The sequence below is a fragment of the Muscardinus avellanarius genome (assembly GCF_963383645.1).
Source record: "Muscardinus avellanarius genome assembly, chromosome: 8".
Lineage (NCBI taxonomy): Eukaryota > Metazoa > Chordata > Mammalia > Rodentia > Gliridae > Muscardinus > Muscardinus avellanarius.
The window spans coordinates 63,351,545-63,376,018 of record NC_137794.1 but is presented as its reverse complement, the minus strand read 5'-3'; the positions used below and the strand labels follow the sequence as shown (position 1 = coordinate 63,376,018).

The following is a 24,474-nucleotide window of genomic DNA, read 5'->3' as shown; positions in this document are numbered from 1 at the left end:
TCCAATGTGATATATGACTACAATGCACCAACTAAAAAAATAAATAAAAATTTAAAAAAATAAAATCCTCCAAAAAAGTAAATCTTTGTTCAAACTGTCACCCAATAAAGTCCATCCTATTTAATTTATTTTTCGGTACTGGAATTGAACCCAGGGATATTCTACTTATAAACAACATCCCTGGTCCTTTTCATTTTTTTCTTTTGAAACAGGATCTCAGTGCGTTACCGAGAGTCTCGCTAAGTTGCTGAGACCAGCTTCAAGCCTGTGATCCTCCTGTCTCAGCCGATACTCTGATCCAGGTGAGCACCATTGTGCTTGTTTATGAACGCCCTGTTTTAAATTGCATTGCGCCACTTCAGACCTTTACGGCTCCATCCTCCTTATTCTATTCTGTTCTTTTCCTTTTTGTTTGTTGCTTGTTATCTTCTCCCTTCTAGGCTATAAACTCCAAGAGAATAAGGATTTTTGGTCATGAAAATAAGGATGTGTTCTGACAATAGTATCAAAAATATAGTAGTTTAGAACCAACGTAGGAGGTGTCCAGTAAACAGTTACAGAATGAAAGAAAAATGGTATATGCATAAAGAAGCACTGAAAAGATTTATTAAAAAAAGAATAAAAGTGTTTACAGGTGGGTGGCTGAATGGGACGTACGGGGGGGTTGGTGGCGATGAGACTGCTAGATGTACTTTTTTTTTTTGCAGTACTGGAGATTGAGCCTGGGGGCATTCTACCTCTGGCTACACCCCCAGCCCTATTTTTTATTCCTTATTTTGAAACAGGGTCTCACTAAGTTGTGAAGGGCCTAAGTAGCTGAGGCTGGCTGCGAACCTACAATCCTCCTGTCTCAGCCTCCCAAGTACTGGGATTACAAGCATGCACCACCTTGCCCAGCTCTAAATGTACATTTTAAAAATCATTTTTGCTATTTGAGCCATGTGAATGTACGTATTACATTAATATTGAAATAAAAATTAAAAATAATATGACAATCCTGAAACAGTGTAAGAATGTCAGCATGCCTTCACATCTGTATGGAGGAGCAAAAGCACATGTGTGATTAATTGCCTTGGTCAGAGCTGCCTTGGTAGAGCCTCCTTCCTTGTGCATGGTCCCAGAGGAGTCTTGGGAAAACCTCTGTCCATGGATGTGGACAGAGGAGCCACGCTCCACCCCCTTTCTGTTATGGGGCGCTGGCCATCAGCAAGAACCCCACCAGCCCCTCCCTGCCCACAGCTGTTTTTAATTTCAGATGACACTTCCTGCACATGTACTCAGTTTTCTGACAGGATTCTTAGTGCATATCAGAGGAAGTGTCCAACACAATCTGCCCAGAAATGGAGATAAAAAGCCAGGAGAGGTGGTACATGCCTATAATTCCAGTATTTGGGAGGTTAAGACAGGAGGGTCACGGGTTCAAGGCCAGCCTCAACAACGTAGCAAGACCTTCAGCAACTTAGCAGGACCCTGTTTAAAAAAGAAAACAAAAATGGCTGGGGGTATAGCTCAGAAGTAGAATGTATCTTGGTTCAATCCGTGCGTATCCCCGGTTCTCCCCTCAAAAAAGAAAAGAAAAGAAAAAAGAGTATGCGGATTTGAAAGAGCTTGAGCCTCTGATGTGAACTTATGAGCTACTTACTGAGGGGTCTTGGTTTTGAAAGTGAGATTCCACGTTTCTTCTACAACTGGCTGCTTTCCATAGTAAACATAAATCTGATCTTGCTTCTCCTTTAGGAAATAAAGGTGAGTAGGCCCATGGCCACTGTTTCAGCACAGTAGAAGTAGAAAAGTCCAAAGGCTCGTGTGCCTAGAAGTTCACACTTCTTAAGACAGTTAGGGCTCAAGTCCAAGCTTTGACAAGACAGAGTTCATGTGTATTTCAGAAAATGTTTCAGGCAAGAAGTTGTATATCTCTACTAGGATAGTGTTATGGCAGGGCTCTGGCTCACAGAGAAGTCTGGTGAGGGACTACGTCCATCACACACCTCTAGCTTGGGAGCTATCACCTGGAAAATGCCCACTGAGTCAGGTATAGTGGTATACATTTGTGACCCCAGTCCTTGGGAGGCTGAGACAGGAGGATCACAGGTTCGAGGGCAGTGTCAGCAACTTAGTGAGACCCTCAGAAATGTAGCAAAACCCTGTTTCAAAATTAAAAAAAAAAAGAGCCAAGGGTGTAGTTCAGAGTAGAATGCCCCTGAGTTCAATCCCTAGTACTTAAAAAAAAAGAAAAAGAAAAAAAGAAAGAAAGAAAGAAAGAGAAAATGCCCACTGAGCCAATTTTGGGGTTGGGCTCTGGGCTAGCCCAAGGGGAAGTGTTTTGCCAGATGTTGGGAAGACTTCCCAGCACTCTCCTCTCTCCTTCCTTGGGGCTGCAAGTGCAAATGTGCAGCTGCATGTATAGGCAGGAGTCAAGGGAGAGTGGAATTCATCCAAGAAAAGTGATTCCTGGCACAGAGGAGTTAGCTGTCTCCAGATCTGTCTTATTCCCAGAGCATGTGTGTGGTCACAGCTTCTTAAGATGAAGCAGGAGTTTTTGGCTGAAGCCTGGAAATGGGAGAGGAAGGAGGAAGACAGCACACCAGGGGTACATTCATCCTCTCTCTCTTTCTCTCTCTCTCTCTCTCTGTCTCTCTCTCTCTCTCTCTCTCTCTCTCTCTCTTCTTCTTCTTCTTCTTCTTCTTCTTCTTCTTCTTCTTCTTCTCCTTCTTCTTCTCCTTCTTCCCCTCTCTCTCTCTTTTTTCTCTCTCTCTCTCTCTTTTTCTCGTACTAGGGATTGAACCCAGGGGCATTCTACCTCTGAACTACACCCTTGACTCCTGTTTTTTATTTTGAAACTGGGTTTTGCTACATTTCTGAGGGTCTCACTAAGTTGCTGACACTGGCCTCGAACCTGTGATCCTCCTGTCTCAACCTCCCAAGGACTGGGGTCACAAATGTATACAACTACACCTGACTCAGTGGGCACTCCCAGGTGATAGCTCCCAAGCTAGAGGTGTGTGGTGGACACAGTCCCTCACCAGACTTCTCTGTGAGCCAGGTCTCCCTCTCACTCTGTTCCCAGGTCCTTCGACTAAAGGGAACTTTGATTTCCTGTTGGCCAGAACACTTCCCCTCCCTTCTTCTCTGCACAGCCCCCATCCAGCCTCCCCCTCTGGGGAGGACTCCTGGCTTGGCAACACTTCACCTCCCTACATGGCTGCTTGTCCTCTGCACCTGCTTGGTCCCTGTGTCTTCCCCAAGGCAGAACTGAAACTTGAAGGCGCACAACCGCTAGCATGGCTGTCTTCCTGACCAGCTGGGGAAGCCCGGAAGTGGGAGGTGGAAGGCGTGTTTTGTTAACTACATGTATGGGTCATGGGCTACTGTGTTTTTTAAACTGCTCCCCCAAACACTAATTTCTTGAGTTAATAATTAATAATCTCAAGGGGGAAATATTTCTGTTGTCAAATAAACTTACTTTTAATTTTTGTGGTACCGAGGATGGAAACCAGGGTCATCCTATCTCTAAGCTATACCCCCAGCCCTATTTTTTATTTTTATTTTGAAACAGGGTCCTGTGAGGTTGATGAGAGTTTCACTACATGCTGAAGCTGTTCTCAGACTTGCAATCCTCTGCCCTATTTTTTATTCTTTATTTTGAAACAGGGTCTCACTGAGTTGCAGAGGGCCTCACTAAGTAGCTGAGGCTGTCCGCGAACCGTGGTCCTCTAGTCTCAGCCTCCCAAATGCTGGATTACAAGCGTGTGCACCATCTTTTTTCTATAAACCATAACATGAAGCATGTGGTCTACAATTTCTAGTTTTGTTTTGGGAGAGGATATTGTTTTGGGAGAGAGGACATTTTCACAATTATTATTCATCTTTTCAGTCATCTGTCTCATAACTGATTTGATATTTCTTTTTTCACACAACTTACTTTTTATTAAGTTTTTCCAAAGTTTTTAACATAGTTTATTTTTAAAAAACCTTTTCTTTTTAAATAAGCTGAATTTTAAAGAGTAGTTTTACGTTCGCAGGAAAATTGAGAAGCCAGCACACAGAGTTCCCATTAAACTCCTAGTGGGTCCTCATATGTGAAGTCTCCTCAGCCATCCACGTCCTGCACAAGAGTGGCACAGTTGTCCCCATCAGCGAACCTACATCGACACACTGTTGTCATCCAGAGTCCACAGTTTGCACTATGGTTCACTATTTTTAAATTTTTATTTATTTAATTAAAAAAATTGAATCAGCCGGGCATGATGGCGCACGCTTGTAATCCCTGTGCTTGGGAGGCGGAGACAGGAGAATTGCGCTGGTTTGAAGCCAGCTGCGCTGGCTTAAGAGACCCTGTTTCCAAATAAAACTATAAAATAGGTCTGGGAGTGTAGCCCGGAGGTAGAAGGGTTTCCAGGAACCCTAATACCACCGAAAAATAAATTTTTTTTAAAATCAGGGTCTTGCTAAGTTGCTGAGGCTGTCTTTGAACCTGCGATCGTCCTGTCTCAGCGGCCCAAGTACTGGATCACAAGTGTGCAACCATCATGCACAGCTATGGTTAACTCTTTGTTATACATTCTATGAGTTTTGACAAATATGAAATGAATATGATTTTTAATTTAATGTACCCACCATCGTAGTATCATATGGGATAGTCTCATTGCCTAAATATCCTGTGTTCTGCCTGTTCTTCCCTTCTACTTCTCCAACCCCTGCAACCACCAATCTTATTATTGTCTCTGTAGTTTTTTTTAACCTTTTTCTAGAATATCATATAATTGGAATCATATGATATGCTGCCTTTTCAAACTGGCTTTTTTCAGCCGGGCGTGGTGGCGCACGCTTGTAATCCCCGCGCTCGGGAGGCTGAGACAGGAGGATCACGCAGCTTCGAAGCCAGCCACGCGCACTGGCTTAGGAGACCCTGTTTCCAAATAAAAATGTAAAAATAGGTCTGGGAGTGAAGCCCGGAGGTAGAAGGGCTTCCAGGAACCCCAGTACCACCAAAATACAAACAAACAAAAAAACAAAACAAAAAACTGGCTTTTTTCATTCACTAATAGGTATTTAAGTTTCCATGTCTTTTTATGGTTTGATAGTTCCTTCTTTCCTTCCTCCCTTCCTTCCTTTTTTTTTTTTTTTCTGGGGATTGAACCCATGGCATTCTGCCTCTGAGCTACACCCCAGCACTGTTGTATTAATTTGAAAACAGGGTCTTGCTATTGAACCTGCGATCCTCTGGTCTCAGCCTCCCAAGTGCTGGGGTTACAGGCTTGCACCACCACACCTGGCTGCTCATTTATTTTTAAGGCTGAACCATATTCTATTGACTAGATGTAGTACAGTTTACCTGTTTCAACTTGGTTTTTATGGAAACACCGATCCTTTTCTTTCTGTGCTCATATTTCATTGGTTTACATAATTTTAATTAAATTACTCAAATTCAATGACAACCAAAAACCAGCCTAAGCAAGTTTGGAGCAGACAATGATTAATTCTGTTAGGTAAACAGGTGTAACACGAAGACTGTGATTAGTGAGTCCTTTGCTGGCTTAAGTTACCAACAGAATGGAAAGCTTCCGGTAATCATTAGTGAAGGAGGGCTGGGGAAACGACTGCACCTACATCTCCAGGAACGTCTGCTCCTGCACTCCTCTGAGGACACGTGGGCCCAGAAAATGCTCTTCTAAAAGTCTCGATTGGACTTCCCTCAAGCAAAACATTTTGGTCACTCACCTTTAACATATGCATACATGAATTTTATTATCTTGAATTTGTTATATTTATATGTATTTATAACTACCTACCACTAGCTAATATCACAAAACATGATATACTTAGGACAAGGTTCATCAACAATGAGAATGGATCCCAATCATATTCCCAAGAGTTTCCTTGACCTTTTAAAAGTTTTTTGTGACTTCTTATCAGATGTGATTAACCTCTTTTAACCTCATAACATGGCTGAGGGTAAGCGTGTTCCAGCATTAAGTGTCACCTCTGCTAGTTTCTAATTCACTTTAGTACACCTCAGTGTGTAGTGTAAGGTGTGATTCCTTGCATATAGCCTTATTCTATTTAGAAGTTCTGAATTTTTTCCCACACCCCTGGGATGTAGATATTTTACTTTGGAGACTATGGGCCTTACAACAGAGAAAATTAGGAAATCAGTTAAAATTACTTTGATGTCAAAATGTCAAAGATGGAGGGTGACAGGGCTTCTCTGAACCAATGAAGCCCATCTCTCTGCGAAGGCCAGCCCTGTGGCTGAACGAGCATGTCTGGAGTTGCTTTTCAGCGCTCCCAAGGAGCTACCCAGCTACCCAGCACCGGCACCAGGACCAGGCCTGGATGCCACATCATCTGTGCACCCTGGACAAACTGGAAACTCATTCAGCAACTGTTTGAAAAGAGTAAGCTCTAAGACATGGAGTGCAGGGAGGGAGGAAGGAGAGAAGTAATTGAGTCCCCTTTGGCAGGTAAAAAGGTAGACACCAGAGTCAGCTAATGTGGAAAGCAAAACCCTGAGAGGAAGGACCAGGGCCTCTGCTGTTCCCTGTTCTCAATGCTCTCCAGTTCTACCTCTCCGGAGAAATCACCAGCCCCAGCTAACCTTGACCACCAAGGATGATCTCTGCCTAAAGAAGTGGCTCATGGCTACTTACTGCTGCAGAGATTACACTGTTGATGGCTGGGGATTCCAAGGTTTTAATGCCTTCCTCAGTGGTACCCAGACCACAAGACAATGAAGCTGAAGAGGTACAAATGAAGCACCCTGGGTACAGCGGGGATTCATTCTTTGCACTAGGGGAGCTCAGTTGTGTAGGAGACCCAGGCCTCCCCACTGAATCATGCCCAACAAACCAACACATAAAACCAAAGCAGCAACAACAGAACTTCTCAATATCCTCACTTATTTTAAAAAGTCTTACAAATAATATAATTCAAGTAAGGGCTTAGAATTGGTCAGTATAATCTAGTCAAGGTAAGAGAGTTTCGTTATGTCAACCTGAACACTGTTAAAAATTGCTCTATGCTGCATGTGGTGGCACATGGTTGTAATCCCAATACTTGGGAGGCTGAAAGAGAAGGATGGCAGGTTCGAAATCAGCCTCGAAACCGGGAGTGGTGGTGCAAGCTTGTAATCCCAGCATTTGGGAGGCTGAGACTGGAGGATTGTGGTTCGCGGACAGCCTCAGCTACTTAGCGAGGCCCTCTGCAACTTAGTGAGACCCTGTTTCAGAACAAAGAATAAAGAATAGGGCAGGGGGTGTAGCTCGGTGGTCAAATGCCCCTGGGTTCCATCTCCAGACCCGCAAAAAAAGAAAAAAAAAATTAGCCTCGGCAATTTAGTGAGGCTCTCAACAACTTAGCAAGACCCTGTTTCCAAGTAAGAGATAAAATAGATTTGGGGGTGTAGTCAGGAAGTAGAAGACCCTTGGGTTCCATCACCAGTAACACACACACACACACACACACACACACACACACACACACACACACTGCCCCTTACTTCTTCAAGCACAGCTGACCGGCACCTTGCACAAGGTGTGGCAGCCATGAAGCCACTCCCTCCCCCTCCCCCATGGTGTCTTTGAGAACCACACAGCCTGGGCAGGGCAGATGGCTGCACCTCCTGGCGTGCTTGTGGGTTTTCTCCAAGGACCCAGAAGGGAGCCGCCTGGATGCCGCACACACAGCACAAACAACAAGAGCTTTGTGTCTTGTGAAGTGTTCCGTAACTGGAACTTGATCACACTGGGCTGCCCGGTGACATTTGGACATTTAGAGACGCCCGGTGGGGGAGTGGTTATCTCTCTCACCACACAGCCTTTCCCCGAAGTCCTGTTTATGGAATCAGTGACTTGAAGCACTGATAAATGACAATGTCTTTACATAGGCAGTGGGGAGCCTGGTGCCGTGGTGTACTCCTGTAATCCTAGTACTTGGGAGACTGAGACAGAAGGATCTCAGGTTTGAGGACAACCTCAGCAACTTAGCAAGACACTGTTTCAGAATAAAAAATAATAAAGTGCTGAGGTTGTGGCTTAGAGGTAGAATGTCCCGGAGTTCAAGCCCCAGTACCAAAATAAAACACATATATAGGTGGTGGGTGGATGGATAGAGTTTTAATGCCTTCCTCAGTGGTACCCAGCCCACAAAGGTCTCAAGAGGATGAAACTGAAGAAGTATACACAAAGCACCCTGGGCACAGTGGGGACTCATTCTTTGCACTGGGGGAGCTCAGTAGAGTAGGAGACCCAGGTGTTTTAGGTAAGAACTGAGGTTATAAATTAACATTACAATATCCGTGGACTTTGTCTCGAAAGGAAAACCTAATTTGTTTTTCTAGTCAGACAACTCCGCCCTAGCTTAGAGGTTATGGATTTGCCAATAGAATCATAAAGGAGTCAATATTCATAGTTCAAACAGGACCAGCTATAAAATCTGCAGAGCCTGGTACAATAAAAATACAGGGCCTCTTGTTCAACAAAGCAAGAAAAGAATACCTTTACAAGCATAAACATATAAAGCCTTTTCCTTTCTTCTGCAGTCTCTCACAATCTGACATTGTGTTTTGGCTTGCTTTAGTCTTGCCCTCCCTTGAATGTAAGAATTCTTGCAGGACAAGAGAGACCTTTACCAGCAACTCATGGCCCCACCTGTGACTCAGTGCATAGACATACATGACCAGCAGCTACCAGGATGAGGCCCTGTGCCCTGGCTGGGTTGGGGAAGTTGAGCGGGCATCACCCTGCTCAGGGGTCTAATCCACTATGGACAGGCAGCCCAAGGGGACTGCAACCTCTGACCTGGGATACCGTAGATATCCACTGGTGGGCAAGGGGATCGCCCTCCCCGGGTTGCCCACTCAGCACCTCGTGGTGCTGCCATCTGGGGTTCTAGAGATATGCCAGGTACATGCCCAACCTTGAGGCCCCTGTGCCCAAGCCCCCAATGGGGATGGAGGGCAGCAGTGATTGCTGGGTGGGCATGGGAGGGAAAGGTCAGGGACATCAGAGAGCAAGGATCAGGCAGCTGGGGAGTGCTCTGGCAGAGTGGGGACGCAGCAGGCTGTGGTGTGAGCCAAGCTCCAAGTCCTTGGGGTATGTTCACAGGATCTCATTTGCAAAGCACAAGCTTGATGCTAAAATGACCAAGTTTCAAGACGATGACCCCGGTGTCCCTCCACATCCTGGATGAGTGCGGTGGTCGCTGGTCACAGGCCTGAACTCAGGGCTTTGCTTTCCTACCATATGTATATATTTGTGAGATGTTAACATATATATGACATATAAGAAAGGATTTATGTGTTTTCCCTCATTTTAGCTTTATTTTACTTAATCAGCAGAGTTGAGACTGAAGTTGAAGTATATTTTCTATTTAAAAGTCTTTTTTCTTTTTTGTGATACTGGGGGTGGAACCCAGGGGCTTTTCTACCTCTGGGTTATACTCCCAGACCTATTTTATACTTAATTGGAAACAGGGTCTCACTAAGTTGCTGAGAGCCTCACTGAGTAGCTGAGGCTGGCTTCGAACCTGTGTGATCCTCCTGTCAGCTGGGATTACAAGTGTGCGCCACCATGCCTGGCTGTGTGTGTGTGTGTGTGTGTGTGTGTGTGTGTGTGTGTGTGTGTGTTACTGGGGATGGAACCCTTCTACCTCCGGGCTACACTCCCAGACCTATTTTATACTTTATTTGGAAACAGGGTCTCTTAAACCAGTGGGGCTGGCTTCGAACCTGCACGATCCTCCTGTCTCCACCCCCCAAGTGCGGGGATTACAAGCGTGCGCCACCATGCCCAGCCATGCCTGGCTATTTAAAAGCCTATTATTATTATTATTATTATTATTATTATTATTTATTATTATTATTATTATTATTATTATTATTATTATTATTTTGGTGGTACTGGGGTTCCTGGAAGCCCTTCTACCTCCGGGCTACACTCCCAGACCTATTTTATACTTTTTTTTAAAATTTGGAAGCAGGGTCTCTTCAGCCAGTACGGCTGGCTTCGAACCTGCGCGATCCTCCTGTCTCCGCCTCCCAAGCATGGGGATTACAGGCATGCACCACCATGCCCGGCTTTAAAAGCCTTTTAAATGGAAGGAAATAAACTGATAGTAGTATTTTTCTCTAGGTCAATATGTAAAAGGTAATTTTATATCATTGTGATGTTGGTTTTAACAATGAATAGGATATATGAATTGCTTTATAATTAGAAAAATAACCAAATACTGTTTTCTGAAGTAATAAAATAAACATGCTTTACCTGTCGGGAGAGTACACTCCTCCTTGGACTTTTCTGATAAAACCAGCATCATTTCTCTATTAGCTTTTCTCAACACTTCTTGGATCATATGAATTTCAATGTTTTCCAGAAGTTTCTGAAGCTAGAGTGATATAGGTTGAGAGTCATTTCTCTACATTCAGCTGAGACTCTGGGCTCCCTAGTCCACTCCTGCAGAAGGGCTTTGGTTCAGGCCTGGCCCTCGCTGTCTCTTCCCTGGGTAGAAGGGGGGTTCTTGCTTTCCCAAGTGCTGTGCTAGGGGCTGGGGTAGATACAACTCTTAGAAGACCACCATCTTTCCTTCCTGGCTCACATCCTGATTAACAAAATTAATAAATAAATAACCCCTTTACCAAGTTCGGCTAAAATACCCTGGGGCTGAGATGACCTCACATCTTAGTCTGTAAATGTGGCCAGGAGTTTTGTGAACTGTCACTTTGATAAGAAAAGCCTTCAGATCTAAAACTCAATTTAGATAACAAGAGGAGATTCATAAGAAGACTTAATGCTCCATACATGGCCAGGACAGAACTGTTCCAATAACTGCAAGCCCTCAGTCTACCCATTATGCTTGCAGAGCACGCCGTTTCCTTGTGAGAGGACCCCAGGTCTTGGAGAGAAGCCAGAGACCAGAAGGTTGAGCAGTGGCCTGAGCCCTGGGGTGTGTGGGGGGTGTGAGTGCTGGTTGTTGCTCAGCGGAGTCCTCTGTGTTGACAACCACCCAGCAGGCCCCAGGATCAGGCTGAGCACAAACTTGGGAGAAACAGCTTCTCCACACAGAGCATCTAACTACCAAGTGGACTAGTGCATAAATTATACTTTTTTTTTTTCAGGGTCTGGGGATGGAACCCTGGGGTATTCGACCTCCAAGCTATACCCCCTGCCCTGTTTTTTATTCTTTATTTTGAAACAGGGTCTCACTAAGTTGTAGAGAGCCTAAGTAGCTGAGGGTGTCCGTGAACCACAATCCTCAGGTCTCAGCCTCCCGAATGCTGGGATTACAAGCGCGCACCACCAAGCCTGGCTATAAATTACACTTTCTTAATTTTCAGAGAAACAAGTTATAAGAAACTTTATTCAAGCTGGCCATGGTGGCGCACGTTTGTAATCCCAGCATTCAAGAGGCTGAGACCGGAGGATCGCGGTTCAAGGACAGCCTCAGCTACTTAGCGAGGCCCTTTGCAACTCAGTGAGACCCTGTTTCAAAATAAAGAATAAAAAATAGGGCTGGGGGTGTAGCTTGGAGGTAGAATGCCCCTGGGTTCCATCCTCAGTACTGCAAAAAATAATTATATTCAATATTTCATTTCCATGTGGACAGCTGTGTGCTGGATTCAAGATAGTGGTTCTGTTTTTCTATCATCTTTCTTGTGAAGATGCACCTCAGTTCAAGGAAAATCAAAATAATGACAGTCTAGACTTATAGAACAGAGACATTAAGAGGTAGTTCTCTGCCTAAGTGAAGCCCTCGAATAGCTCTAAACACAATCCCCCCACTTCCCACCCTCTGCTTCCTGATCAATGATTTACAACCCTTTGATTTACAGCAGACTTCTGAGAAAGAAAAAACCCACCATTTTGGTATATCTGTACAGCAAAATTCCAAAAGCAAACTTAAAATATCTCCTGCATACCTGCTGAGTTTTTATTTCAATTTCTGAAGCTCCTTTGGGGGGAAGAATAGGCTGGCTAGTTATTATAAGTCCTTCAAATTCGTCTTCTTTCCCCATCTGCCTAGCGATAGCTTTCAGGCTGGGGTAGAGGATGTCAGCTCTATCAGAGAGGAAAAAATTAGAAAATAAACATTTTACCCCTTCATTCTGATTCTCTGACAATTATTTTTATTCATTTTCTGACCTTGCCATTATGTACAAACCTCCCAATCCATTTATAGAAACAACAACATGGAATTCACCACTCCCTTCGTCAATATTAAATTCGAGACCTTTTCCCACTGGGTGCATATAATTTCAGTCTTCAGTCTTCAAAATGTTGACAAGTCTTCTCATTCCCTAGTTACGCTGATTGTAATAACTTCAACAGATAGACAATTTTGACGATGCCAAAGCTAGCTTTCTGAGGAATCTTGGTGCAGTCCAGGGTAGTGGGTAGGTGCTTAATGAGCTCGCGTTTGGTAGCAGGCACATGGCAGAAGCATGTGCTTTTCTTGCCAGCTAAGTCATCCCAGCCAAGGTCCTACAGCCAAGGTTTGCACAATGCACGTGCCACATTATACTCTGGCTGCAAAGCCTTGATTGCTGAGACTCACATAGGTGTAAGGGGGACAGGACTGAAAAGTAACCAGCAGGGTTCTCCATCCAGGGTTCCCTGGCACCCCATGACCTACGATGCTTAGAGTCGGCACCGTGAGGTCACTTTATAAGCACAAGTTCCTAGGGACAGACCCTAAGACAGGTCAGTGCAGCTCGGTGGAGTCCAGCTGTTCTAGCCGCTTCTCCCTATGGCACTGTTTGTAAACAGTGGTGCTGGTTGCCAAAGGACCAATGAAGTTGGGTGTAGCAGGATTCCTGGACCAAATCTCATCCTCCCATGTAGGAGCAGAGCCTGCCAAACCCTCAGGGGCCACTCAGTGACAACGCATTTCTGCCCCAGCAACACTCACTGGTAAAGCTCTGAGAACTGCTTGTAGAGGGAGACGGAGTTGATGTCCTGGCCTCGCAGCTTGAGTCGGCCCCAGTGCTCCTTTAGCACTTCCAGCTGCTTCCACAGAACCAGGAATGATCTCAGCAGAGCAAGGGATGTCACTGCATGGCGCTGGCCCTCTGACAGCTCGGAGGCCCCCGGGCTGCTTTGGAACTGACTTCTGAATCCTGGCAGTTTGGACCAATCTAGCTGAAAGCATTATAGAAATTCCTTTTGGAGGGTGCACCAATATAGGATAATTTTTTTAATATATTGGGGATTGAACCCAGGAGCATTCGCCTCCAAGCTACACTCTCAGCCCTTCGTACTTTTATTCTTAAACAGGGTCTTGCTAAGTTGCAGAAGGCCTCACTAAATTGCTGAGGCTGGTTGTGCCTTTGTGATCGACTCTCCTGTCTCGGCCTCCTAAGTAAAGGGATTACACGCATGTGCCACTACGCCTGGCTCTCATTTGATTTTAAAGGATCTCCCATAACCTTTGCTCTATTTTTAAAATTAAAACAAATGGACAAACTGGGAAAGAAAATATTTTGGCATAGTTTCACAGACTACCCATCCTTCACTGTGGCTTCCGTGTGACAGCAGCACAATCCTGGGGCCCACTGAGAAAGGTTGTGGGAAAGATGTGACTCTCTAATCCATCTCCCAAATAGTGAGGTCCCTCAGTACAATACAGCGCTGGCCCAGTGTGTAGACTGCTCACCAAGGGCGCTTGCGTGTTTTCGTGCACTGTGGCTTGCCATCCAGGGGAGCTGTCTGTGATCAGATGAAAGCTGCTTAGAAGCACATCTTCCATGAGCAGGTGCACACTCTCCAGCTCTCTCTGAGCCACCCTGCGGTCACGGTCACTTAGCCCACAGAGGCACAGCTAGAAACAAACAGACATATCTTCCATTTTGAAGACTTCCTTATAAACTTTACATATGAAATTTTTTTTTTGTGTGTGTGTGTGTGTGGTACTGGGGGTGGAACCCAGAGGCTTTCTTCCTCCGGGCTATACTCCCAGACCTATTTTATATTTTAGTTGGAAACAGGGCCTCACTAAGTTGCTGAGAGCCTCACTAAATAGCTGAGGCCGGCTTCGAACTCGTGCGATCCTCCTGTCTCAGCCTCCCAAGCGCGGGGATTACAAGCATGCGCCACCACGCCTGGCTTACATATGAATTTGGGAAGAAAACTAGTAGATTAATTGCTGTTTATAAGCCCCACCCTCTCAACTATTAGGACATTCATTAAAAACAAGAGTAACACTTGCAGCTTAAAGTCCTTGAACGATTCAAACATTCAGCTTTGTGCAGAAGCACCAAGCGCCCCAGCCCTTACAGCAGAATGTATAGTGTGATACCGACTTCCCTTTGAAAATACAGATACAAACACATCTATACCAAGGAAAACTCCAAAATGTAAACTGTGATCATCTCTGAGTTACATTTTTTTTAACCATTCTAACTTTTATTGTCAAAGAAAAAAAAAAACCCTTTTTACTTATGGAGAAGTTTGAACCTATACAGAAGTAAACATAATATTTTCTATCACATAGCTCCAACAATCAACCTACAGCCAGTCCTGCCCCATCCATCTGCTCTCCACTACATCTACACATCTCTATCTATTATCTGTTATCTATCTATACTAGGAACTAAACTCTAGCACATTCTACTTAGGAGCTTTTTATTTTTACTTTTTAAATTTTGAAACAGGATCTCATTAAGTTGCTGAGTTTCTGAAACTGGCTTTTAGCCTGCAATCCTCCTTTCTCAGCCTCCCAAGTACTGAAATTACAGGTGTGTGCCACCATGCCCACTTCACTAGGTTGCTGAGGGCCTTACTAAGTAGCTGAGGCTGGCTTCAAACCTGCAAGATCCTCCAGTCTCAGTCTCCCAAGTGCTGGGATTACAAGTGTGTGCCACCATGCCCGGCTCCACTTCATATTTTGAAGCAATGCTATGTTTGACTTTTGTGTTCTTAACACTACGTGTGGTGCTGGAGATCAATCCAAGGGTCTCCCACATGCTAAGCAAGCACTGGATCACTGAGCTACATACCAGTCCATTTTAAAATTCTGTTTTGAGATAAGGTCTCACTAAATTGCTTGTGCTGACTTTAAACTTCCAATCTCCTTGTCTCAACTTCCTGAAGAGCTCTTTTCTATATTTTTAAGTAGAAGAACCAATAATATTTATTTAGATGATCAGGAGAAAACATACAATGAGTAAAAAACATTGACAAGCCAGGCACGGTGGTGCAAGCTTATAATCCCAGTACTTGTGAGGCAGAGACAGGAGGATTGCAGATTCACAGCTAGTCTCAGCTACTTAGTGAGGCCCTCCACAATTTAGTGAGACCCTGTTTCAAAATAAAAATACATACATACATACATACATACATACATACATACATAAAAATAGAGCTAGGGGTATAGCTCAGAGGTGGAATGTCTCTGGATTCAATCCCCAGTAACACCACACACACACACACACACACACACACACACACACACACACACCACTAATGATTTAAAATAATTAAAAGACATAAATAGTGAAAAATAAAAAGGTTAAGAGAAATTATCATTTTAGGTCCAGCTTAAAAACTCCCCTTCTCACCAGGCAGGCCACGAGTCAGAGGCCTCTGAGCTGCCAGCCGGGCATTTCTCTAAGAGGCCCAGACAGTGAGAGATTACTATTTCCATGGGAACTTCAGTTGAGTCTACAACCAAGGCCAATATCTGCTGAGACCATGTTTCTCTACCACAGTAAGAAGATATGATTCACTTTGTAGGATCAGAGTTATAGCATCATAACTAAACATCCTTTTTATTTCATTAATTACTCACTACTGGCTAGAGGATGAAGGCTCTGACCTGTGGACCCAATAACACTTGCTTTGCAGTCAATGCTCAGTTCTCCCTTCAACACGTGGGAAGGTATACCTACCTGCATATTATACTCTAGGTTGTCCGGGCTGCTACTTAGAATAGGAAATGGTCCTCCATCTTCCAGAAATGTTCTCCAGGGGAATAGGACACATGCCTAAAAAAAAAAAAAAACCACAACAAAAAACAACAAAAACAAAAACAAATAACAGACATTGGTAATGCTAGCCTGTATCCTAAGTTAAAAACATCTGTGTATGAATGAGAGTTCTATGGCTGCACCCCAAAACACTGTTCAGTGACTTAATTATGTGGAAATACTACTTAATGGGGAGTCCCTGATAATGTCAAGAGAGAGTAATTGTTATTTTTATAGCAGATGGTGTCATTATAATTAGTTAGCACTGGTGTTCAGAAATTCCAGAATAGTGTAACAGCAATGGGAAAGATTCATCAACACAAGTAAATTTACTTAGATGCTCTTGATATTAGAAACCTTAAGAAGTTGTCTGTCCTCAACATTGTGTTTCAGTTCTAAGTATCAAGGAATACTTGATATATCTACCCATACTGAGGACCAATGCCATAACTCATCACATAACACAGTACAACAGCCAAGGCACCGCCTGTCTGACACTGTATGCAGCTCTGTCTGTCTAACCAGTGGGCCTGCCCATCGAACACCATTCTACACCTCTAGACCTGGTTCTGGCTTCTGTCAATTCCTGGAGATAGTGTTCCGGCAGTGGGGAGGCAGGATGCCTGCCTTTACCTAATCCTAGGCCACACTGGATAATAACATGATTGATTCCATCTGGGGTTCTCTCTCATGCTCTTTGTTGGATTGTTGCTCTGGGAGAACCCATCTGCCATGTTGTGAGGAAGCTCTATAGAAAAGTTTAGGTGAATAAGCTTGGAAATGGATCCTCTGGCATCTACCAACGGCCATATGAGTGAGCTTGGAAGCAGATACTCCTCCAGTCAAGCCCTGAGATTATTACAGCACTAGCCAACATCTTTATTATAATTATAATTATAATTATAATTATAATTATTCTTTTCTTTTTTTTGCAGGTCTGGGGATGGAAACCAGGGGCATTTGACCACCGAGCCACACCCCCTGCCCTATTTTTATTCTTTATTTTGAAATAGGGTCTCACTAAGTTGCAGAAAGCCTCACTAAGTAGCCGAGGCTGTCCGTGAACTGTGATCCTCCGGTCTCAGCCTCCTGAATGCTGGGATTACAAGCGTGTGCCACCACGCCTGGCTAATTATAATTATTCTTGATTTTTTATTTTTATTTTAAGGTGTTTTATTTCTACTTTTATTGGTGCATTGTAATTATACATCTTAGCGAGGTTCAAAGCCTACAAACAAACATGCACACAGGTCTTGCTGTAATTCCCTTCAGGTCTCACCCCACTACCCACCCTTTCTCGTGCAAAACAACAAGATTGGTAGTGATACCTTCATACACGGACACGCATAACTCAAACTATTTCTTCCATCAGTTCTTCCCTTTCTCCTGCCCAAATACCTCCCCCAGCCCTTCCACTATTTTATTGTTTTCTCCCCTCATTTGAATGAAGTTCCTTCTGCTTTCTGTTTTTGTTCTAGCTTCCAATTTGAAAGAAAACACTCGACCATTGACTTTCTGATATCACTTAGCATAACATTCTCTAGTTCCCACATTTTCCTGCAAGTGACAATTTTGTTGCTCTTTATGGCTGAGTGAAATTCCATTGTATACCTGATTTTGTTATCCATTCACCTGTTGATGGACACTTAGGTTGGTTCCATAATTTGGCTACTGAGAATTGTGCTGGATATGCATGTATTGTGGATATGCACGTACTACTACAGCATTCTGGCTTTCTTTTGGAAAGATACTGAGGAGTAGTACAGCTGGGTTATATGGAGGTTCCATTCCTAGTGTTCTGAGGAATCTCCATACTAATCTCCATAGTGCTTGTACCATTTTGCAGTCCCACCAACAGTTATAAAAGTTCCTCTTTCTCCACATCTTTGTCAGCATTTATTATTGTTTGTATTCCTTTTTTTTTTTTTCAGAACTGGCAATTGAACCCAGGAGCATTCTACCTTCAAACCTCATGCCTAGCCCTATTTTTAACTATTTTGAAAGAGTCTCACTAAGTTGTAGAAGGCCTCACTAAGTAACTGAACCAGCGATCCTCCTGTCTCAGTCTCCCACCATGCCGTATTTGTCTGTATTCTTGATGATTGCTATTCTGACTGGAGTTAGAGGGAATCTCACTGTAATTTTGATTTGCATTTCTCTAATTTCTGATGATGCTAAGCATTTTTTATGTATTTATTGGTCTTGTGTATTTCTTCTTTTGTAAGTGTCTATTCAGTTTGATTGCCCATTTTTATGGGGTTGATTTTTTATTGTTAAGTTTTTAAAGTTCTTATAAATTCCAGGTCTTAGTCTTCTAGTAGAGGAGTAGTAAAGATTTTTCCCACCTTAAAAGCTTTAAGCTTTCTTTTCAGAGTTTTTTTGTTTGTTTGTTTTGTTTGTTTGTTGTTGTTGTTTTTGCAATACTGGAGATTGAACGCAGGGCATTCTACCTCTGAGCTACACCCTCAGCCTATTTTTTTTTTTTTTCAGTACTGGGGATGGAACCCAGTGGCGTTCTACCACCGAGGTACAACCCCTGCCCTAATTTTTATCCTTTATTTTGAGACAGGGTCTCACTGAGTTGCAAAAGGCCTCACCAAGTAGCTGAGGCTGGCTGCGAACTGTGATCCTCCTGTCTCAACCTCCTGAATGCTGGGATCTATTTTTATTCTTTATTTTGAAACAGAGTCTCACTGAGTTGCAAAGGGCCTCATGAAGTATCTGAGGCTGGCTGTGAACCATGATCCTCCTGTCTCAGCCTCCCCGATGCTGGGTTTACAAGCATGCACCACCATGCCCAGCTCTCTTTTCAGACTCTTGATGGTTTTCTTTCTGGCCAACATCTTGATTGCAGCCTCGTGAGAAACCCTGAGCCTGAACTATGCACCTAAGCAGCTCCCAGATTCCTTATCCTCAGAAACTATGTGAGATAATGCATACTTACTGGTGTTTTGTTTTGTTTTGTTTTTGTTAGTAGGGATTGAACCCAGAGGCATTCTACCTTCTTAGCTATACCCGTAGCATTTAAAAAAAATTTTTTTTTAAACAGGGTCTTCCTGGATTACTCAGTCTCACCAAGTTTCTGGGCTGGTCTTGAACCTACAATTCTCTTGTTTCAGACTTCCAAGTACTAGGATTACCAGTGTGTGGCACTATGCCCAACTATGTTTATTGTTTCAACCTGGTAAACGTGGGGGTGATTTGTTCTGCAGCAATAGATATAAGGAGTTCAGTGTGTAACCTGGTCTGCTCTGACTCTCCAGTAGTCTGGTCTCTGGCTTTCTTTAGCCTTGACCCATTTAGAAGGTAAATAATGTTGTTTTTGCTTAGGAGTAATAATAGTTGCCAGGACTACAGTTGATAACACTTGTTGTGACCAGGACTATTCAAAACTTAGTGCTGACCTAATTTCTGTATCACAATTGCTATCATTATTTGTTAAGTGGGTAAGATTGTTTTGCTACCATCTGTGAGCTGTTGCCCCAATGAGCATTTGCAGAAAAGTCTCCAAGTGGAATTAACAGCTGCACGTGGAGGCCTAGACTGCTCCCCCATGGAAGTGACGAGGAGCCCACGAAGACTGGAGGGCATTAAAGTATCCAGACCCCTCAAAATTTAAACCAAATGGAAACAAAGCACCCCAGCTCCCTACATACAATGCCTTTTCCAGGTATAGTAACTCCAAACCTGTAAGAAGACCTAATAGAGCACCTCTAAGACATACCTGGGGGCTCCGAGGGTCCAGTGGCTGAGGAAGCCTGAGCTGTGAAGCAAAAATGCTCTTCACAAGGGAGTTGCTCATTGGTGGCAGCCCATGGCACATGCCGTCTGTGACCGACTGGTAGGCAGGAATGTTTCCAGCTGCCAAAAAGGTTCTTCTGCCAAAACAGGAGGAGGAGGGGACTTCATTTAAAGTGGTTATTTAAACTTCCAATGCTTAAAACTTTCTTCAGAGTTACTGCAGCAAGATAACATTTTGTCATAGGAACAGCTTCCTTCCTCAGCCACATCATCCGCCCCACCCCCAGCTGCCCTTGGCTTTCACAGGCCACCGCTCTTAGGGGAGGCGGATACACTGCGGACGCCGGCTAGCAGTCTGATGGAACTTCCAGCAATGGTGGGAAGTTCAATTGTAGCGTCCAATATCGCAGCCACTGGCCACGTAGGGCTATTGAACACTTGAAATGTGACTGAGGAACTGAGTCTTAAATTCCATTTCATTTAAAGTAACACTGATTTAATTAAATAACCTCATGTGGCTACCAGACTCAATGTTATACCTGTAGCTCCAGGGCAAAGATGTCAATTGTATTATTTGAACTCTTTTTTTCCCCCCCCTTCGGTACTGGGGATGGAACCCAGGAGGCATTCTACCTCCAAGCTATACCCCTAGGCCCTATTTTTTATTCTTTACTTTGAAACAGCGTCTCACTGAGTTGCAAAGGGCCTCACTAAGTAGTTGAGGATGGCCGTGAACTGCGATCCTCCTACCTCCGCCTCCCAAATGCTGGGATTACAAGCATGTGCCACCACCCTTGGCTTTGAACTCTTTTTTATGAGCAATAACTGAGACAACAATTCTCAATATGTAAAAACAAGCTTTAAACTAAATAATAAGAGCCAGGGCTTATAGAGAGGGCAGTTTTTGCTTTGAACAAAACTTGGCTTTGTATATCAAGAACTACAAACTCTGAAGACTAGAGCATGAAATTTATACCATAAGTATAAATTAAATAAAGGAGATATGTATGGTAAATTAGGATGATTTTCTTGCCCAGAAGGAAATGAGTTGAGCAAGGAAGGAGAGGCTGTTTGTAGAGCTTAGCTCTAGTGGACGCCCAGGAAAAGCTTCGGCACAGAATAGGCTGGGGTGGGGAGGCATCTCAGAGCACAGAGAACCTATTCTCCACGTGTGGCCCCGTCTCACATACAGCAGACACCACAGTAGAAGAGGATTAGCAATGGTGCAGGCAAAGTGTCAGTGGCCTCCAGAGATTGGCAGATGCTCAGAGTGTGGGGGAAAGACCAGGGGAGTGGCTGAGCCCAGGAAGGGCGCCGAAAGTGGCCAACCAGAAGAGGTCTGGGAGTGGACCAGCTAATGCCTGACAGAGAGGGCTGAGGGGGCTCCTCCTCCCCAATGGCCAGGATGATTTCAAGCACCCCCATGAGCTTAGCTCACAGCTGCGTGGTACAAAGAAGGAGAGAGTGTGGCGTGCACCTACGGTGTTCGGTATTATGTGTTTGCCTTGACACCTGGCAAAATCAGAAGGGCCTCAAATGGCCTCACACGAGTTCTCCTCCCCACCTGCTCCCAGGATAAGGGGCCCCTTGTCTAAAAACCCTCCTTATCGCCGGGCGTGGTGGCGCACGCTTGTAATCCCCGCGCTTGGGAGGCAGAGACAGGAGGATCGCGCAGGTTCGAAGCCAGCCGCGCGCGCTGGCTTAGGAGACCCTGTTTCCAAATAAAAAATGTAAAAATAGGTCTGGGAGTGTAGCCCGTAGGTGGAAGGGCTTCCAGGAGGGACCAGGTGTGCCTCCTGCTTATCCCTGAGCAGCAGGTTCAGTTTCTTGCCAGACCATAGAATTTTTTAAACAAACCAAGCGAATCATCCTGGGGAATCAGGGAACGCGGTGCCCTACGGGTTCTCAGCCTGCCTCCCCTGCCCTCTCCCACATGGCCTGCACGGCCAGCGGGGCCTCCCGTCCCGGCCGTGAGCGCACATGACTTGAAAGGCTGCTGACCTCATCTGTCCACTGTTGACTGTCGGGTGTTCGGGTACCAGTCACCCCAGGGCAGTGATTTCCTCCTTAGCGGGGTGAATAGAGGAGAGCTCTTGGACTGACTGATTTTAACTCTGAAGGTGACCGCTGTTACTCTCCAGCTGTCACTCAGTGCCAAGGCATTGACAAGCTTAATATTTTTGCCATCAGCAGAAGTAGGGACTTAAGAAGTTAAGATAAAGGGAGCTCGTGTGTGTGTGTGTGTGTGTGTGTGTGTGTGTGTGTGTGTGTATACACATGTCCACGCATGTTTGTGTGGTACTAAAGATTAAACTCAGGGATGCTCAGCCCTATTTTATTTTATTAATTTTTTTGTGGTACTGGGGAGGAAACCCAGGGGTATTCTATCTCCGACCTATACCTCCAGCCCTAGGTTTTAGTCTTTATTTTTGAAACAGGGTCTCACTAAGTTGCAGAGGACCTCACTAAGTGGCTGAGGCTGTCCGCAAACCGTGATCCTCCTGTCTCACTCTCCCAAATGCTGGGATTAGAAGTGTGTGCCACCACACCCAGCTCCTATTTTATTTTTTATTTAGAAACTGAGTCTCACTAAGTAACTGGGACTGGCCTTCAACCTGTGACCCTCCTGTCTCAGCATCCCAAATTCTGGAATTACAGACATGGGTCACAGCACCCAGCTCCTAAAGAGAGCTCTTTATGTGTGCCTTGAACAATTGTACTAGTATAAAAACACTTTTTGCATTTTAATTAGTATTAACAATAAGTAGTTGAGGACTGAGACAATGGATAAAATTGATGCTCTCTCCCCACCCCACCCCAGTGCTGAGATTGAATCCACAGCCTTGCACAAGCTAAGCACGTGCTCTGCCACTGAGTAACATCTCTAAGACTACTGATTTATCATGACAGCTCAAAGATGGAGCTTGGAGTTGCCCAAAGGATATATAAACACTTTCTTTCGTTTCTTATATCTTCATGTGCTTTCTCATGATACTGCCTTGCCAAGGAGCTCCCGATTCACGCAACATTCCTGTGACAGTGATATATCAAGCACCTGGTATGTTCAGCGCCCTGTGCCAGGAACAGAGCTATAAACATGAGTCCCGTAGAGGCTCTGACCTTACAATCCAGACCTTCTTTTAAACCCCGAGGCACTTTAAACACACATACCGCTCTTTGGCTTTTGTTTGTTTGCTTTTTAAGTTTTTTATTTTTATATATTTTTTTGTTTTCTTGATGCTGGGGATTGAACCCAGGGGCATTCTACCTTTGAGTTGCATCCCCAACTCTATTTTATTTATTTGCTTTTATTTTGAAATAGGGACTCAATAAGTTGCAGAGGGTCTCACTAAGTTGCTGAGCCTGACTCTGAACCTGAGATCCTCCTGTGTCAGCCTCCTAAGTATTGGGATTACAGGTATGTGCCACCACACCTGGGTCAGAGATACCTCTCTTATGGCACATAAAGGTGTATATGTTTTCTTAAAATGACGGCATTAAAAAAAAATCAGTGCCCCTGGGTTCTATCCCCAGTACTGAGGGGGAGGGGAAAGCTAAACATTCCAAGAAGATAAATCTTTCTGCCCAAAGCAAGAGCTGAAAAGCCGAGCATCCTGGCACAACCGTTCCCTGCATGGCCCTTCTCCCCATCTTGCCCACCAATGCATGGAATTATTTCTCCCTATTTCAGTTTTTAAGTCCAGCTTTGTTTGGCCTGTAACATGTCCTCTTATCCTAGAAAAATTGTGCAGAACTTTGTTCTTGGGCAAAAATATCTTTTTCATAATGCCTTTAGAAATGTTTTAGAAATACCAAAAACGGCTCACAAGGGCCTGTGACAGCCCCTGGAGAGCGTCTGTGGGCAAACTCTCACCCCTGCCTCCTGTCGGAGCCCGTCCAACACGTGCAGGGTGCCAGCAGCACCCACATGCTAAGGGAGCAGGAAGGCCGGCGTCCTGCTGGTGACAGTGGCATACCTGCCACCCCCAGGCCCTCACAAAGCCAGGTTTCCCCCAGCCCACTAAATACCCCAATTCTCCAAACTATTCAGCCCAACTAATAAAAGAAATATGTAAAATGATACAATATGGAAGAAAATGCAACTTTAATATGGAAGCCTGTGGCAAAACTTCCCATCCCTCAGCCAGGCCTGGACATTTAGTTCCAAATGTTGAGGACTTACCAGGTTTTTACTAATTACCCTGAGCACTGTTGACTATCCTCAAAGAGGTATGTGTTGATCAGACAACAGAGAGTGTACCAAAGACCAAGAAAGGTGACCCGTACAACATACTGAAAATTCACTCACTAAATGTTTTGAACTGTTAGTTCCCCAACTTATAAATTAAAGTTAAAGAGAAAAGATATCTGTTGATCAAAGAACAGAGGGCACAGAAAAAGTGATCTTCTTGGGCACTGCTAACAAAGGGATCGCCTGTTGTTAGCACATGAAGGACCCGTCAGGACCTGGAAGATGACCACACACCAGAATGGTCTTGTGACTGCTGGGCGGATGCCAGCCTCACACGCACGCCTCTTCCTCCCCGCCCCTCACAGAAGTCTCCTATGAAAGAGCTATGAAGCCCTGACGCGTCTTACTCTGGAAGTGGCCTGCATTCTCCATTGAATGTGTATTTCTTACTTTCCTAAATAAATCCCTATCTATATCTCTGAATGATTCATGGTGAGATTCTTTTCTATCACGTGAGCCAAGTCCTGAGCTTCATTCCCCTCTGTCCCTTACTGGGAACTCCCCAGACCCATCATCACAGAAT

General features: G+C 44.4%; 1 protein-coding gene across 1 annotated transcript in view; it reads right to left on the bottom strand.

Moving 5' to 3' along the window:
- The window catches only part of LOC308266059 (uncharacterized protein), a gene marked incomplete at both ends in the record, with an annotated part of 178,896 nt that overhangs the window by 38,244 nt on the left and 116,178 nt on the right, over positions 1-24,474 (bottom strand). Inside the window, 6 exons of the mRNA XM_080700095.1 lie at positions 10,263-10,383; positions 11,915-12,053; positions 12,904-13,133; positions 13,648-13,812; positions 15,881-15,976; positions 19,683-19,833. Coding sequence (XP_080556221.1) covers positions 10,263-10,383; positions 11,915-12,053; positions 12,904-13,133; positions 13,648-13,812; positions 15,881-15,976; positions 19,683-19,833 — 902 coding nt within the window. The remainder of the gene's footprint in view (positions 1-10,262; positions 10,384-11,914; positions 12,054-12,903; positions 13,134-13,647; positions 13,813-15,880; positions 15,977-19,682; positions 19,834-24,474) is intronic.